Source organism: Balaenoptera physalus (assembly GCF_965194825.1).
Source record: "Balaenoptera physalus genome assembly, chromosome: 5".
Classification (NCBI taxonomy): domain Eukaryota; kingdom Metazoa; phylum Chordata; class Mammalia; order Artiodactyla; family Balaenopteridae; genus Balaenoptera; species Balaenoptera physalus.
In genome coordinates, this window is record NC_138884.1 from 39,997,024 (window position 1) to 40,015,425 (window position 18,402).

At 36.1% G+C, this 18,402-nt stretch overlaps 1 protein-coding gene and 1 long non-coding RNA gene across 3 annotated transcripts in view; both read right to left on the reverse strand.

Annotated features, from left to right (window-relative positions):
- Positions 1 to 18,402, reverse strand: part of LOC309661689 — a 278,933-nt gene that overhangs the window by 33,109 nt on the left and 227,422 nt on the right. The gene's annotated exons all lie outside the window — the stretch shown is intronic.
- On the reverse strand, positions 8,912 to 17,063 carry FGG (fibrinogen gamma chain). 2 transcript variants are annotated; one of them, XM_082463140.1, is made up of 10 exons: positions 16,882 to 17,063; positions 16,736 to 16,780; positions 16,358 to 16,541; positions 16,153 to 16,246; positions 14,473 to 14,603; positions 14,039 to 14,172; positions 12,935 to 13,119; positions 11,202 to 11,479; positions 9,656 to 9,825; positions 8,912 to 9,132 (listed from the first exon to the last, which is right to left on the reverse strand). In XM_082463140.1, exons 1-10 carry the CDS (start codon positions 16,957 to 16,959, stop codon positions 9,118 to 9,120), a joined length of 1,314 nt encoding a protein of 437 aa, XP_082319266.1. In that variant the 5' UTR covers positions 16,960 to 17,063; the 3' UTR covers positions 8,912 to 9,117. The 2 variants fall into 2 exon arrangements, with proteins under 2 accessions (XP_082319266.1, XP_082319265.1); XM_082463139.1 differs by lacking the exon at positions 8,912 to 9,132 and having other exon boundaries at positions 9,330 to 9,825.

Below are 18,402 nucleotides of genomic sequence, written 5' to 3' on the forward strand. Positions count from 1 at the left end.
TTATTACTGCAGGAACATTGTCCATCTCTTCCACTAGATCATAAACTTGAGAACTGACATATTTTAATGGTCTTTATATTCTCCCCAAAAGGTGTGAGGATTCATTGAGCAAGAAAGCATGAGCGGGTTACACTGTTATGAAATTGAGCCCTGTCTCAGGGCTCTGTGGGAATGTGAAGCTTGCTGTAAATGGGTGAGAGCCTGGTACAAGGCAGCCCCTCCTACACTGCTTGCTCCATGGAAGGTTCTTTGTCTGATCAAGCTCACCTCTGATGTGGCTTTTTTGAAGCAGCTTCGGAGCTCAGAGAGAACCCTAGAGTCTTATCCAGGTTATGAAGGGCAATGACTCCATGGAAAGCTGGGTTACACTTGTCCACAGTGGTTGAACTAGCAAAATGCCAGGAATGTATAGGATCCGAGACTGACTTCCCCAGATGTTTTCCTCTGCCCACAGGAAGTGCCTTTCTTAGGGGTAAACATGGTATATGGAAGAAGTTCCCAGACAGTAATCTGGTGAGCTTCAGGTGACTTGGTTGGACATAATCTGATTAAAAGTAAGTTAACAGAAACCAGTGTGACTGAATGCCAGCACTCTGGTGCCATGTCTGGGCTTTTCCAAGGTACCACCTGTGGCACGATCCTTGCTGTTCCATGGCTCCTTCAAGTATCTGCATGTCTCACTCCCTTACTTCATCCAGGGTTCTGCTCAGATAGCACCTCTTCAGAAATGCCTCCTTTGACCACCCTACCTGAAGGGCAGCCACCCTCACATGCTATTCTTTTAACCTGAGTTGGTTTTCACTCATTTTACTTTATCACTACTGGACAGTATACATGGGAAAGTATTTGTTTATTTTTTGTCTCTTCCACACTAAGTTTCCTGAAGCCAAGGCACACTGTCTAGTACAATGCCAGGCATAGGATAAGTACCAGTAAGTATTTGTTGGAGTGATAGAAGGCTGTCACAGTGGCAGCACAGTGTGGTGGAAGGACAGTGGGCTTTGTAGAGAGTGAGATCTGCATCCTAGCTGAGTGACATGGACAAACAAAATTCTCTGAACCAGCTTGCTTATCTGTAAGATAGAGATGACAATAATTATCTTGCAGTGTAGAGATGACAATATTTATCTTGCAGTGTTGTTGTGAGGATTACATAAAATGTGAGGCTATATAACATGTTCGATATACACATTACAAGCTCCAGAAATGGTCCCTAGAATATTCCAATGCCCCTAAATTGAAAGTTCCTATGTTATCTCTCCAGTGCCACAATTCCCTAACCAGGCACCTTTGGGGCTCTCTTTGGGCCTAGCACTGCAGGAATGAGCACCAGGCTGGGCTCTTTACCTCACAAGCAAGCCTTATTATCAGCTATGGAGAAGTAGGTTTTGTTTAGACAGAAAGCCATGCAGGTGAATAGGCAACAAATAATGCAAGGAATATCATTTTTTTATTGAGGTATAGTTGATGAACAATATTATATAAGTTTCAGGTATACAACATAGTGATTCACAATTTTTAAAGATTATAGTTCATTTACACTTATTATAAAATATTGGCTATATTCCTGTGTTGTACAATATATAGGAGTATCATTGTTTAAAATCATGTGACAATAAGGATAACTTTACAAGTGTAAAAGTGGGAAAAAATTAAGAAATTTCCAGTTTCTTAGACCAAAACCACTGTGTATTGCATTTTTCCCACAGATGACTATATCCTATTTTCCTTAGCTCTAATGAGAGGAATGTTTCATTCATTTATCCTTTGAAATTAATATAATTTCTCACAAATTATAAGTATTTAAACTCAGGGATTCACATATTTGTTATGCCATCACATTGGGCAGCACTGGAATAGATTTTATTTGTATGATGTATAGTGTATGTAAAAAGAATAGAAATTCTATAGCTGTAATTATGTTTCACTTTTAAACTGTATCTACGCACCAAAATTTATACATGAGAGTAAAATACATAGCCAGTCATTTAAATATTTGCCACTGTGTAAACATAACTTTAAAATACAAGCAAAACAAAATAAAATAAAACAACCCTCAGCTTTCTTTTGAATGGGGCATTTGTCCTTCTGGGGGCTACATCCCAGGAAAGTAAAAGAACATCCCTTTCTTTACCAATTTATTTTAAATGTATTGAATTCTGAGGCCAGTTCACTTACTTATTCATTCGTTTGAATATAACAAACATTTATTGTATGTTTACTATTTGTCAGTCCTGCATGCCATGTTCTTGAGATAGAAAGGCAAATAATGTATAGCCTTGTACGTTCAAGTTGCTTACATGTGCAGCTAAGAAGTTAAACCATATAAAATTGCCATTTTTGTAGATCAAAATGATGAATGTCTGCAATTTCATATGGTTTAATCTGATATAAAACAATGAAAAAAATTCTGTGAGGTAAGTTCAAAGTACTTTTAGAGCACAGAGTAGAGGCTGAAATACCGTTTCTGCATTGTTTTCTGTCACATTTTGTGTAAAATGTTCCTTAAAATATCAGATTTAATTCAAGCCTAAAAATGAAAGATGCTTTTGAAAAAATACTAATTGTAAGTCTTTTAGCATAAAAATCTGTATGAATCTATAAATTTATTATTCTCCTAATAACAAGAAGATAATGGTACCTTAACAGGAAATATTTTGTTAAATTAATATTAAGTGTACAACTGGAAAGTACCACAATTAATTTCTAAATTTCGAAATGCCTGAATTATAAAAATATAGGAGGTTCTGGCCCTTATACTACTCTTTCAGAGCCTCTGCCTCAGGTTTGGACAGCAGTGACGGATCTATAAAGGATTTACTGGAAAACACTGGCAAGGCTCCTTAGCTTTGTGTATATTATTTTCTCTCCTTGTCTCCTGCATTTCAAGAGTATTGCAGAAATTTGTTTTTAACCAGTCTGCTTATTGTGAAAGGTGAATGGGATAGTATGATGATCGATCTGAGAGGAACTAATGGGACTTTTACTTTCAGAACTCATCAGTACTCTGACGGCAGATGGTTTTCCTGGAAGTTATAGCTGTAGAAAGAAGTTGGGAATTTCCTTAAATACACAGAAATAATTCTGAACTACACTTATGAAAGTGAGGAAGGAAAAAAAGAGTTTTTCTTGATGGTTCTTGATTCTATCACATTGTATTTCTCTTTAATCTCTTTATTCAGGAAAGAAATCTACTTTATTTCTTGTAATTAAACTGTTCCCAGATGAGTAGCCATTTAATTGCATAATTTTTTAACATTTTTGGAATTAAATTCTGTAATATTCCAACAATAGAATGAGCATTCTCTTTTTTGTTTTTATGCATGATTTTCATGGTCTTTTACTTAAGCACTTTTAATCATTTCCACTAAGTCGTTATGTGTGTGTGTGATGTATGTATGTATGTATGTATGTATGTGTGATGAGTGTGTGTGAGAGAAAGACAGGTGAAGGTGAGGTCCTTGAGTTTTTGCCACTGCTTTATTTCTTTTGGTTTTTAACTGCATTATCAATTAAATAATTCATTTTTCAAGATAAATTAATTTTACTTATAATGTGCTTTGCTAAATTTTACTGGAATTATCAAATTCTTTGTTGAATGTGTATTAAAGTATAAATCCTTTCTTGAAAAGTAAAACCATTATGCAGATGAATAATCAAGTGATGTATTAATATCAACAACATGAATTCATTCCACCGTCATACAGCTTAAATCCATTTAATTTGGCACACTGTCAATTTCATTGTGGTTCTTCTATTAAAGATTAGCAAACATGATCTATCAGTTGGTATTTATTTAATAGGGATGCATTGAGATCTGGGGAAATAGTATCTGTGAGGTATTTAGACTTTCCACAGCAAGGAATTGTGTGAAAATTATGGGGTAATTTAATTATCAAGATCCATTTAATTCTCTGTGATTCTTCTTGAAACCTATTTTTAACAGACCATTCTATAGTAAAACCAAGGCAATTTAAAGAAGGCATTTTGGTAAAATTTTGCTTAGATAAAATTCAACAAAAAATTATTGAGCATAACAGAACAGAAACCCAAATTGAGGGGCATTTTACACATACTTGACCAGTCCACCAGAATATACTCTAAACAGTCAAGTTCATGAACAACAGGGAAAGACTAAGAAATTGTTACCAAAGCTGACTAAGGAGATATGACAACTAAATGTAATGTATCCTGGATGGGATCCTGGAACAGAAAAAGGACATTAGTGTAAAAACTGATGAAATCTGAATAAAGCATGGAAGTTAGAAAAGAGTGACTACTAGGGTTGGTTTCTTAAGTTTTGACAAATGAGCCATGGTAATGTCAGATGTTAACATTAGAGGAACTGGGTGACAGGGGTAGGGAACTCTGTATCTTCTTTTCTGCAAATTAAAATGTATTCTGAAATTTAAAATTTATTAAAATATAAAAGCCAAAAAATTAAAGTTTTAAAATTATGTTTCCAAACTTAACTGACATTAGATTCAAATCTCATGCAGCAATACCAATCTTAACAGCAAAAAACAATTCAGTTTTGTTTTTGTCTCTGGAGCAATTTCATATGTGATCTCATTTGACCCTTCCCATAGCTTTGTGATATAAAAAGAGTGATTTAGGAAGGAAAACATTTCCAGTCCAAGGTCTCTTAAATGTTAGATCATTTTTTTTCTAAGTCACACTTTACCTATTTGTCCCTGAGGGTTCGAAAGAGGCCACTTTCATCACAGAATGGAATCTGCCCTACTCTGTTTATTTAGGGAGAGTCAACATTCAGATTTATTTAGGAAGGATTCCCATCTACCTCAGGTTACTCCATGCTTTTAAGTTACCAGCAGAAGCAAACCTGGGTGAAGATTGGGGAAATGGGAGAGAGGGTCAAGAATACTGGATTTGGGATTTGGAAAAGACAGTTTTGAGCCAGTTGAAGACCTGATTAAATGTCATGTTCTGAATTTATCCATTTGGACTTTCAAATATTTCCCAATGAAACTGAGATGAACAAGAGCTTGAAATTTCACCAGCCAGCCTTCCCAAAAGGCTTTCAAACCTGCTACAAAGGTGTGTTCTACAAGTCAGTGGTCAAACCTATTATTGATGCTCATAACGGGCCATGGCTACAAGGCCATTTGGGCCAAAGCTCATGTTTACAAGGCCAATCACTATCTATCTTTAGTTCATTTTCCTTCTTAAAGGAAAAAAAAATATTAATACTCTTCTTGGATGCAGATCATTATTGGAGAGTGGTTATGATTTATGTACACTTTTATGGGGTTAATTAATTCTCTGATAATTCCTATGTCCCAAAGTAATTTGTGAACTGTCTCTCAAGAACCAGTATCATCAAAATTATGTTCTTTGACCATAATGAAATGAACTTAGATGTTAATTAAAAATACAGTTTTAAAAAGCACAAGCTTTGGAGCCAAATAATATTCACTTTTTAAGTCTTCAGTTCAAAAGGAGAGCACAGGAAGTTACAAAATACTCAGATTGTGGGTAGATCTTAACTGTGCTGAATGGAAAAAGTAATAAATACAATGAAGACCTTAGTAGTGTTTCTCAAAGTGTTTGTTCTAAAGGACCAGTTTTATTAAATTTCTTATCAGTCACAGACCTATTAGCTTATAAAATGCAATAAAAATAGTTTCTAGTAAAATAAAATGTAAAAAAGCAAAAATAAAGGTCAATTTTTTAATTATTAGATTCCAAAGACATATAATTACATTTGAATAAATACAATCATCACATACATAATATAGGAAAAATGTTTCTACATGCTAATTCTCAATTTTTTTACTTATAATGCTGACTAACAAAAAATTTGTGGATCAGCATTCTGAGAAACACCCATGATTTATAAGAATATGTACAAATAAACATGCATCAAATCTATTACAATGGTTTATTATTAAGGGATTAAAGGGAGGAATCAGAGTGACCCAGCACAGATGAATGAGAATGGTGTGGCAGAAGTATGACTAAATTAACTTCTGTCTCTGGGACACACACACACACACACACACACACACACACACACACACACGGAAAAGGTATATGAAACAGTCTTTCCCACACTCTTGGTCTCTTTATCATCAACTTAGTATTTTCCATCTACTTTAACTCATCTTATTATCTTTAACTCTTTTTTTCCCCATTCTTTCTGAGCTACATCAAACTGATAAGAAATCATCAGTAGATTAATTTTCCCCAGGGTTAAATGTGTATTTTGTTTTTCACTTCGATCATCTGAATTTATATCTACAAAGATACATACTATGTATAACTTGGCTTAGTTTATGCTGTTCAGAGTTAAGAATTTTAGACCTTGTAAGTTCTCAAATATGCTGTCTATACTTACACGTTTTCACTTCCCACTCACTTTCAGCCTACCCACAAATCTGAAACATGATCTTTAAAGCCAAACTACTAAACATAACAAAGAATTGAAAAAAAGCTATAGCACTTCAGAGGTATATTTAAAAATCTTGATATTGTCCAATAAATGACTGTTCCTGTCTGCTGATTAAAGAACTCTGCCCTGCAGTTCATGACCTGAAGTCATAGTATCAGTGCATCTGTACCAGTACTCTCCTTTTTGGAAACTTCCCTCTGTGGGTTTTTCAAAGTGTGTGACCATGCACATCTGTTTTGTACTTAGCCGCCCTATTTTGCAGTGATCTGAGTTTTGTGTGCCCGGAAAGTGAAGGGAAGGGTTGGGTAATAGTTATCTGTGATTTGAGCTGTGCAGAAAAGTAATCTGTCGCTAGGAGGCTCCAAACTCTTTGTTTCACTTAAAAGTAAATTTTTAAAAGTTGATTTGTCAAGATAATCCTTTCATTTCTATTTTATTTGTGGAGACACGATCCAATTGAGTGTGGAAGTATATATCTTGCTTCATTTCTTAAGCTATAACCCTTCAATGTTCACCATTGAATATTAATAACTAAACAAGTAAATATTTTAAATTCACCTTTTTATCTCTACCTAATTGGGTTTTAAATTAACTACAAAACTAATAACGTACTCATTATAACAAATCAAACAATGCAGAGGTATAGAAGGAGAAAGTTAGAAGCCCCTTCCCACTAATCAATCCTGAATTACCCAACATATATGTACTCTGGACACCCACAAAAACAGGGGCCTCCAAAATGTTTTTGAAAGAATGTTATAATTGATATTTTAGAAGAAGCATTGGAAAAGTGATCATGGGAAAAATCAGAAACTTTTGGACTTGTTTATATTTATTTTGTTTAGTATTTTTATTAAATTTTATAAATCGATTGGGGAGAACAAATATATACAAATAATGCATGTATGTCAAGATTACATTTTGTTCAAAAGTATATGCATATATACTTTTCCATACTTATCATTGTAGAATTGTTTTTCATCTTAAAATTTCACATATTATTTAGTAAATGTTTCTATGCTCATACAGAGATATTATACTTATTATGTAATCATTGCATTCTCTTCCATTGTACTAATAAACCACCCTGCTTGTCCATTTTTCCACTGTTAAATATTTTCTAAATTTCCCACTGCTATTAAATATTTATTTAATATTTAAATATTATCTGTATTTCTATATAGAGCTATTTTCTTTTTCAAAAATAATTTTCTTGGGATAAATCACTAGAGTGATATTACTGCATTTAAACTTATGAATATTTACATAACTCATCCTGTGACCAAATTGCTCACCCAAAGGATTTTATAGATTCTCAAAGGGTAGACTATATGCATGCTGAATTTAGAAGCGGTTTGGAGCATGATGAGGTGGGAACAGGTAAGGCTGGAAGCAAGATGGAAAACAGGAAGGAGGCATTTGCCATTATCCTGGCAAGAGATATATATCCCAACTAGAACGGTGGCAGTTGGCATAGAGAAGTAAATGAATATAATAAATATTTAGGAGGTGGATTTGACAGGCTTGAGGATATGGGGAGGGAGGAATAAGGAAGACTTATTGCTGGTTTTTTGGAACTTGAGAACTGGACGGAATGGAACAGTACTGGGAGAAAGGAGGATGCTACTATGTGCTATATACCCAGCACAGGGGCTAGTACAATGAAGGAAGTCAATAAATGTTAGTTGAATGAATGCCTCATGCATACATGAATGAATGAGTGCTACAGACAATGAATCAATGTTGCTATTTTCCTAAAGCCTCACAAGTATTTGGCTGTATACCTAGAAGTTGACTTACTGGTTTTTATCTCCTCAATAGGATGCTTTTAAAATCAGGACTTATGAGAACAAGGAAGTGAAAGAGGAAAGAAATTGTGAAAAGGAAGAGAATCCAAAGCCAATGCTCAGGACTTCAGAACAACCAGATCTCCCCCCACGACCCCATAAAATTAGTCAATTACTTTTCATGTTCAACTTTATGCCAACTAATGTAAATGCAGCTATTCCTTACAGAAAGTTGGTGATTCCTGATCTCTGGCTACTGCAATAATGGCTTCATTCTGCTCAACTTGTTCAGCAGTGAGGGGCTGAGCAGATTGTTCCCTGGAGCTCTCTGTTCTGAGTTGTAATCCTCTCCAAGTGCCCACATATGGCCACAGGAGCCCGGAGCTAAAAGGATTTGCTGGGAGAATCCCCAAACAGCCTAATGTCTCCAGCTGCACTGGGGTACTATGAACCTGAGTTATGTGATTGTGACATGTATTTATGTTTTTATATCAAATTTTGTCATTTTGGGTTACTGTATTTTTCTGTATTTGTCTTATAACCCCTGGAGGGCAAAAGCCATGATTTCTATTTCCTTCATAACTTCCCAAGAGTCAGGTACAATGTTTAGCATAAAGTGAACACTGAGCAACTACTGATGATTGTCCAACTGTAATTATTAAATTGAAGGAAAGTGATGGTTTTTAATGGTCAATAAAATGTACCATGTATCTAGTCTTAGGAAATAAAATGTTTATTGAAATGGTGTGTAGATAAATTACAACCAGCATAAAACTGTTAGTGGAGTTTTCAACATGGGTTCTTTTTACTCTTAAAATGAAGTGAGGCTTTGCAAGTCCATTGTCCCATAGGAAAAATATTATATTTTTCTTTTTAGATAGAGTCATTTCATAAGTAAATCACTTTTGAAATGGTCTTTTATACGTCTCCAGCCTATGACCAAAGCAAAAAATATATTAAAAAGATATAATTATATCCATTTAAAAGAATAATTAAATATGAATGATTTAGGGGTAATAAATATGGAAAAAATATTTAGTCATTTGAAATGCTAGAGTTTGCTCCTATTATATTAGTATATACTAAAATATTTAAGAAATAATTTAAAAAATCACCAAGACACAATGACGTGTGATCATTAAAATGCAAACTATCACAATGATTTTATTACATATTTAGGAAATAAGCTAAAATATGATTATCTCATTAAATAAACAAATTTTAAATAATTCTGCATTCAGTAATTTGGGAATACAGTCCAAAGTGAGTTTTAATTGCCATTCAAGGCTAACTATTCTTAATAAAAGACTTAAAATTAATAAATACAGTAAGAGAAAATGGGAAGAAAATTTCATAAAAGTTTCTGAAACTTTGTGGGTTAATAGAAGTGAACAGCTAATCCTCAGGGTAAAATGACTTAGTCATATTCTATTTCAACATGGTGTTCTGGTCTGACCTGTTTGGCTCCCCCAAGGTGGTGTTGCTGTCCTTCTCCAATGGCGATTCTGTTATATGGGATTAATTTCATGGTGGTTTTCTTCATTGAATACCACCGGGATTTCCAAGTGGCCCAAATAATGCCATTATCATAACCATTAGGAGTAGATGTTTTTGAGTAAGTGCCACCTAAAACAAATTGTAGATGCACATATCACTGCTCTTGAATCTCTTCCCCTCAGAAAGTCTATAAAGAACTGTCTATTATGAAGTCCATTGTCATATACATCAGATTTTACAGTGTTATCTACTAACTGAAAATATCCTTAAAGACTCCTAAATTCTCCATTTACAATTGACATAAACTTATTATTAAACAAACTCTTACAGCTGTGTTGTGCTTTCTGGTCACATCCATACTTTAAATGTATTCACTGCTAACAGGCTTAGAACCCCAAATTTCCCCAATTGGTCTCTCTCCCTAAGTTTAGCCATCCTGGATTCAGTTATTATGGACCAACTTTCTGAAAACAGGTCATAATTCCTCATCAGATGATCTCAGTTCATCTGAAAAACACAATTTTACTGGAAAATACGAGGAGCTCTAGAAAGCGGTTCTGGAATGTTATTTTACATCTCCATTATAAAGTGGAGGCTAGGCTGAAGTGCCTTCACCTCGTTCCTGGACACTAAATTTCATGTGATTTTGTAAGGGATTGTCGGGGTCTAGTACTGGAGGGTACCACAAGATATCAACATGGCTACTCTGGATCATATGGATCAGGCAGCTTCCCTGAGAGCTTCTTCTAATCACATGGTTTGTTGGTGCAAAGCTAAGTTAGGTTTCAAAAAAAAAAAAACATTGTGAAAACCAAAAGGTAAGTTTAAGTAGTTTTTAAGAGGATTCCAAGTCACCTCTTGGCTAGAACAGTGCCCTAAGGAGGGAAGATTGCTCATTTTAATGGATGAGGGTTTCCCCATGCATACCTGTTGGGTAGTTACAATAGTTTGTCAGTAAGTAAAACCAATGCTCAGAACTACTCCAGTCTTAGAGCAAACTATAGCTTGCCCTCCTCTTGTCCTAAAATAAGTGTCTACACTCTTCAGGCTGGACTCCTCTCCTCTTAAGCTTTCATGGACATCTGCCCTCACCAATACATCCCTGCTCTTTGCTTAATTCCTCCAGACACCTACTCACTGCTTACTGGATCTATCTGACACATAGCTCATGGGAAGCTGAACCAGGCCACTGTGTTAACAAGCATAAACCTGGTAATGTTAGTCCATCCAGATCATATATATGGTAAGCCTAGAGGAGACACCATAACCCAAAGTATTAACTCTGATGGAGGCACGATGAATACCACTGCATAGTTTGCAGCAGTTGGATTTCTTGTAGAAGGACCAATTTCAGGTATAAGCTAGCACTATTCAATTCTGGTTTAAAATAAAGAACTATATAATAAGCTCTCAATATCTTTATTCATTTCCTTATATTTATTTATTACCTTTTATAAAAATATAGACTATGCACAAATTCATGCATCTAAGGAAGAAAGCCATACCTTGGTAATAAATTCCATTGAGGTGGCCAGCATGACATTTGTTCATCCACCAACCAGATCCATCCTGTTCAGCACAGTTGCCTTCAAACTTATCATTGTCATTGTCCCAGGTACTGAACTGCATGCCATTGTGGGATGTGAAAAACTTGTCACTAGTATCCTCGCCAAAATCGTAGCCATCAAACGCATCTCCAGCATCTCCACCAATGAAGTAGGCATATGTCATGCGGTATTTGTCGCTTTCACCTGTCACCCTGAATGTAGCATAGTCTGCAGTACTACAAAGAAGGGAATAAAGACCTTAGACCCTGAGCCTCAGAAGGCATCTCAGAAGTTCTCGCTTTCATAGGACAATTGTTTGGAATCTCTAACTTTGCTTCTTCATCTGAAATGTGCTCATTGAATAAAATTTTCTGCAAATCTGGCAAGGGAAAATGGATGTGGGAACTAGCACCACTCAGGATGGGTCTAGAAGCCTTCAAGGAAGGCTTCTAGTCCCAGGAAGACTAAAAATTTCAGCCATCTGAATGCTTTTTGCCTATAGGATCCTAATATCCAACCCAGATATGTGGATGAACCTGACTAATTTCATATTTTCCACTTTTATCTCAGTATGTAGCATGTACACACAGTTCTCATAAACCACATTAACTTTCTGACAGTGAGTGACAAACAATGCAGCAAACCTGAAGGAGCTACAGTTCCATTAGCCACTCATACCATCTAAAGTGTGAAGTCCTAAAGGGGTTTTTCTTTCCCAAGGCAGTGTGGCAGTGACAAGAAGGAGGGTTTCCTCAAGCATCACATAAAAGAAGTTCCCTGTATGGCCCACAAAACATGAGCTATAGGATCAGAGAGAGATTCTCCCCTGGAAAAAAGTTGTGAATGAGGGCCAGAAATCTATGGAGTGCAGGGAAGAATGGGCTTTGGTGCATGAACAGAGATTTCCAGAAAACATTTAGCTTCCCTGATCTCTAGGACTTGGGATATAGAAGATGTTCTCATAGGAGGTCTATTGACTATGGTATTACACTTTCTGGTTAAAAACTTAAAAAAAGTAAAAATACGTATTTGGGCACAGACTATATTTCATCATGCCATAGACATAACAAGAGGGTTGGATATTGTTTTGAATTTTAATTAGGCATACAACACTCAAAGTGCCCAGACAGCTCTAGCTCACCAAAGAAGCCAGCTGGTTTCATTTTAAAGTAGCTCCTGGATTTGACTGACTGAATGGTCATTAAAGCACTGGGAAATCTGAAGAAGCCAGATTCACTCTTCAACAAGGATAATCACTAAGAGGATGGGTTGTAGAGTTAAACTACCTGAGTTTAAATCCAACCTTTACCATATACCAGCGATGCGACCGTGGAAATGTTAATCTGTAAAATGGGATTAATAGTAGTTCTTGCCTCATTAAACAGTTATTTGGATTAGATTAAATTATAATTTCATGTTCAATTTATGGTACATATTAAATGCTCAGGAAATACTAGCTATTATTTTGTATGGTTCCAGGGTAAGTGGATTGTACCAGAACACTTAGATCCTGCCTAAATAGGACCTAGCATCTTGGACTGCCCAAGAACCAAACTGACTTCTGGGGAACATAGTTGGATGTTCTCTTCACATCTGTCAGACTGTTTTCCTCACTGTTCTGTTGAGAGCTGGAAAGTGCATACTCCAGACTGTCTCTATGGCAAAAAGTTAAAAGTCCTTTCTAATAGTACCTGGTTCTGCCATTCCAGTCCTCCAACTGCACTCTTAATACATATGGGATGGTAGACTGTGTGCTTATCAAATGAATCTTCTCATTTCCCAGCCAAAATTCTGTGTTTCCAGTAGGAGACAGATGTCCAAACCCTTCTTTATATTGAATCCAGTTTTTCTTGAAATCCACACTGCCATCAAGCCTCTAATTACACAATTGCACGGGCAAAAGGAGAGAGTGGATTATCAGTGCACATAAAAAAAATTATAAACATTTTGTACAAAATATGGAGGATATGATTTCATCATTTACTAAGTGACCCTGGGCTAGCTGCTTCAGTTTTCTCACCTATCAAGTAGGAATAATGATGCTTACTTCTTAGGGTTGTTGCAGGGATTACACCAGAGAATGTAAAAGTACTTAAAAGAGCAACTGGCACATGATAAATTATAAACTAGTAGTAGTTTTAAAAAGACTCCTAGAAGACTCCAGAACACCAGCTTGATGTTGCTGACTCTTGTACTGATGGTAGAAAGGTCAACCTATTGCTCAATCTGTGTCTACCAGCCAGAGCTCCCATCACTCACTGGCTCTGAGTGGCCCCTTCAGGATTAGTTGTAACAGTGGTCAAAGGTAAACAGAATGCAAGAGGATTTGCAGTGGGTGCCTGGGGCTGGCAAAGGCAATAGAGGGTCCTGGTCTTGGAACAGCCTAAGTGTATCCTCTGGGTGACATCATCTTCTTGTGATGGGCAGCCCTAGGTCTTGATGTACCTGTCAAGAGAGGTCTCTTCGAGTTCTTTGTCACTATGATATTGTGATTATGTGCAATCATGAATCTACAACAGCAGGGCCAGCATAGTAGAGAGTCACAGCACAGACTGAAACCAGACTATATCCTTTCTCTGTTACTTATTAGTTATGTGAGTTTGGGCAAGTTATTGATACTCAGCCTCTTGTGCCTGTTTCCTCCTCTGTAAATAGGGATAAGAAGGCAAAAACTACCACAAAGGGAAGTTGTGAGTGTTAATTGAGTTAATGTTCACAAGGTGCTTGGAAACGTATCGGGCATATAGCAGAACAATTAGGTGTCTATTAAATACACACGATGTGGGAAAAAATACCTTCTGAAACACAGTCCATCCATTTCCAGACCCATCAATTTCACAGTAGACTAAGAACTGCTGCTTAGCTTTCAGAGGTTTGATAAAGTAAAGACCACTCTCTCTGGCCCCCTTATTGGCAATGTCTTGACAATCTGAAAAAGAAGAAATTATTGTGGTGATTTGAAATCCAGGTAAGACTGTTCCAGTCTTGAAAATGAAATTTTTAACATGTCATAAACTATTCATTTCCTGAGAAGTATTTTCTTACTTCTCACATGATTATTCCTTTCAAAGTATTTTTTTCAGCCACTCAAGAAAAGTCTAAGCAGACTGTTTAGATTTAATAGCTAGACATTTTCCAATGTATTTGTATACATTCCAATACATACAATCTCCTTTACTTTTTATATTTGCTTTGATGAACTTAATCCCAATATAAAACTTTCACTTACCTTTCCCAGTTGTATCATGTATTTTCACTGTATCTTGACAAGGTTCCTGACACTTTGCTTCCAGCTGGACCACTTTCTGTTTCAGGTTAATGATTTTTTGATTATTTGAATTATATATGTCCTGCAAAAATCTACAAGCAAAATAATAAGATAACAGAGTATTCCTTTTAGAGGAATAGTTTTGTATATTCTTTTAAAAATACCACCTTATTTTCTCAAGAATTATTTCCTGATAAATTACTCCATTCTTGGAAAAAGTGTAAAATGCTGTTAATAAATAAATTGAGGTGAATTAAAATTCTAAGCTTTTTGGAAAAGAAAATAACAAGGTCCTTGCCAATAAACAGTATCATTGTTAAGTGGCCTTTCTGAATTTTATCTTTTGCATAAAGGGCAGCAGATAATGATGTACACAAGTGATGAGCCTGATTAATAGGAAGACCATCTGGTGATTATTCTTGGGACAATATTATTAGGGAAGGAAAGGCCCTGTTCCAAAATTCACATGTGCTGAAGCATTATTCCTTTTCACTTGTGGATTTACTGAGGATCTGTTTGTGGACTTCAATCTTATAACTTACATAGGAAAAGTATCTGGGGCACTACCTTACCTAAAATAAAATAACAGACATTTTCCCTTTCTTCTTAATGTTTCTATTTACATAGCTTCAGAAAAAGGCTGGGGGAAGTGAAAAATCCTGCTTTTGTTGTTTCTCACAGGGTTGCTTGTACATATTCAGAAATGATAGAAAACTATCTACAGTGCATAGACTGTCATCTCTTTCTTTGAGGTACAGGATAGACAAACTATTTGACTACGTTTTTCTCTACTGCACCTTAGAAAATTTCTGCACTGTAGTCTCCTTCAACTTCAATGATGGGTAATAATAATGTAAATCATAATGCTAATAATATCACAATAACAATAATAATAATAGCTCTCTGATATCAAAAAGAGGATAAATCCCTCCTGGGCCACTTTTCCTCAGCCACCATTTATCTCAATTTCTTATACTACTTTGAGAACAATTTAGGAAAAAAATTGAGGAAGAAACTAAAACTGTATCTGAGACCCTATGTTCAGAAAGTCTACGAGTCCCTGGGAAGTTGTTAACAGAGACATTTTACTTTCAAGAGAAGGGAGGAGAATACGTAATTGCAGGTTCCATGATCAACAGGTAGCTTTACAATGTTTGTTACACTTATCTCTTAAAACACATTTTTTCTGTTCTGCCTTCAATATAATTTACTTTTGCAGCCAAGATCCTTCCTATGTCTCTGCTTACAAATTCCTCACCACACATTTGTTGACATTCTTATAAAAAGAATTTTATTTTCAACACCCATATTCCCATCAGTTTGAATTTACCTTGTAAGACAAATGGGGGTGAGGGGAAACATTTTGGTAAATACGGTCATAAAGCATTTGAAGACACCTAAAACATCTTTCTCCCACATGATTAATTTTTTTCCACATCATTATTAAAAAGCAATTACAATCCAATACAACTCATATTGCCTAAATACTCCTATCTCCACTGTGTTCAAGATGGTCAGGCATCATGTCAATTAGATATTACAAGTAGAAAAAAATAAAAAGTTTTCTTCTACTGAAGCTTGGAATATTGAGTAAACACTAGCTCAGTGTTTGGAGAGCAAATTGAAACAAAAAATTCTTACCGAACTGTTGATTCATGTGTTGAAATCAATGTTTCGTATTTCATAATTTCTTCCAACATTTTCTTGGAAATCTTGGTAGCACTGTCTATCCCATCTGTAACATGGGATCAGAGACATAAAAATACGTAAACAAACAGAACCACTGAAATAACAGCAAAAGAACTTCACAGATGAAGTTCTCAGTCAGTGGTGGTTAGATTCTCACTTGGCTTTGCTGGTCCATCAGAGCGGTAGCTGATCTGGATTGCTTTGACCAACTCTCTGGCTTCTGATGTCTTGTTCTCAACTTGACGTAAGATTCCTTCCAAATTCTGTAGATCCTTGTCTACACTGGTTTGGTAAGTAGACAGGAAATCTGCAATTCCACAGGTAGTTGGGCAATAACTACCCTGAAAATACAATAATAGAGTGATTAAAAATCCTGATAAAAAGCTACATAAGATCTACTAATCAAAATAGGTAAAACCTAGACTACGTTTTTAAAAAAAAGTCTAAACTGCCAAATGGTATTTGAGAGAGAATTTCTTTTATTTCTCTGCCCACGTCCAGTGCAAACACAGCGAGAAACATAAAAACTACTTACGAATCTTTCATCTAAGATGCAGCAGTTGTCTCGGGTAGCAATATACTAGAGGAGGAAAATACAGACATTTCACTAGTTTATCATATATTTTCTTATTTTTAAGCTTTCCGTTTAAAACAATTACGTTTTGTAAACATCACACTTACTGCCAGGCATGTTGAAGAGAGCAATGAAAGAGTGTAGAAGCAGAGGATTAAACTCCGGGGGTGCGAGGACCAACTCATGGTGTCAGGGGTGCCCGGTGGTCCAAGCCTGAAGGGTCAGAACTGTGACATCTCGGCTCCAATTGTCCCTTTATTTAAGCTCCGAGGATGGCAGGACCGCCAGTGGCTGGAGCTGATCACGGGGCTTTCTTACCAGGGGGGCGGGATGTCTTTCCAGTCTCTTTGTCCTCATCCTGGCCCCAGACTAATGTTTAGTCAGGTTCCCAGGTTTTGCACACAGATCTAAGCTCCTCCTTTCTGGCCCAGCTCAACCCTTCTCCTAAGAAGCCAACTCTTCTGCAAAGGCTAGTGAAGCATTAGCCGTTGCGATGAGGAGGGAGGGGGCCGGGGAGGCAGCGTGTTGCAACAGCTTCCAGTACAGGCGGAGAGAACAAACACACAGCTGACCTCGGCCAGAACAAACCTCCCCAACCTTAAGACGGAGCCTGGTACCATAACTCAAATACCCCAAATTACCGCAAGTCCTTTCTTAGACCTGCGATGAAGGAACATCATTACTTTTAACCTGTGCCTATGGCAGGTGGAGGCTTTGCCTTCCACCAGGTCTCAGCACGTCACTCTTGCCAGGAATGAATGACACTGGAAATGTATTCCTGCCCCACTGTGTTGGCCATTTTCTTTTTCTTTTTTTTTTTAATTGAAATATAATTAACATATAACATTATATTAGTTTCAACTGTGCAACATGATTTGATATTCGTATATATTATGAAATGATCACCACAATAAGTCTAGTTAACATCTGTCAGCACACATAGTTACAAAAAACTTTTTTTGTGTGTGTGATGAGAACTTTTAAGATCTACCCTCTTAGCAACTTTCAAATATGCAATACGGTACTATTAACTATAATCCCCATGCTGTACATTATATCCCCTGGACTTATTTTATAGGTGGAAGTCTGTAACTTTGGACCCCCTTCACCTATCTATTGACTATTTTCATAGGCTCTCAGTTTGCAGTGGGCTTTTTTTCCCAGATGGTAGCCTAAGGACACATGCCCCACCTCATTTTATTTCTTTTATTTTGTTAACCTTTTTTTTTTTTATTGAAGTATAGTTAATTGACAATGTTGTTTCAGGTGTACAGCAAAGTAATTCAGTTTTATATATATATATGTGTGTGTGTATATATATATATATATATATATACACATATGTGTGTGTGTATATATATATATTATATATACACTTTTTCAGATTCTTTTCTCATTACAGGTTATTACAAGATATTGAATATAGCTCCCTATACTATACAGTAGGTCCTTATTCATTATCTATTTTACATATAGTAGTGTGTATATGTTAATCCCAAACTCCTAATTTATCTTTCCCCCACCCCATCCCCTTTGGTAACCATAAGTTTGTTTTCTATGTCTTTGAGTCTATTTCTGCTTTGTAAGTAAGTTCATTTGTACCATTTTTTTAGATTCCAGACAAACGT

What these genes read in the sequence shown, in the direction of transcription:
- FGG (XM_082463139.1), bottom strand. Translation starts at nt 16,959, where the DNA reads ATGAGTTGGTCCTCGCACCCCCGGAGTTTAATCCTCTGCTTCTACACT. An exon ending in GCATCTTAGATGAAAGATTC is followed by an intron (nt 16,542 to 16,735) that starts GTAAGTAGTTTT and finishes TTGTATTTTCAG; the next exon opens with GGTAGTTATTGCCCAACTAC. An exon ending in ACATGATACAACTGGGAAAG is followed by an intron (nt 14,173 to 14,472) that starts GTAAGTGAAAGT and finishes CTTCTTTTTCAG; the next exon opens with ATTGTCAAGACATTGCCAAT.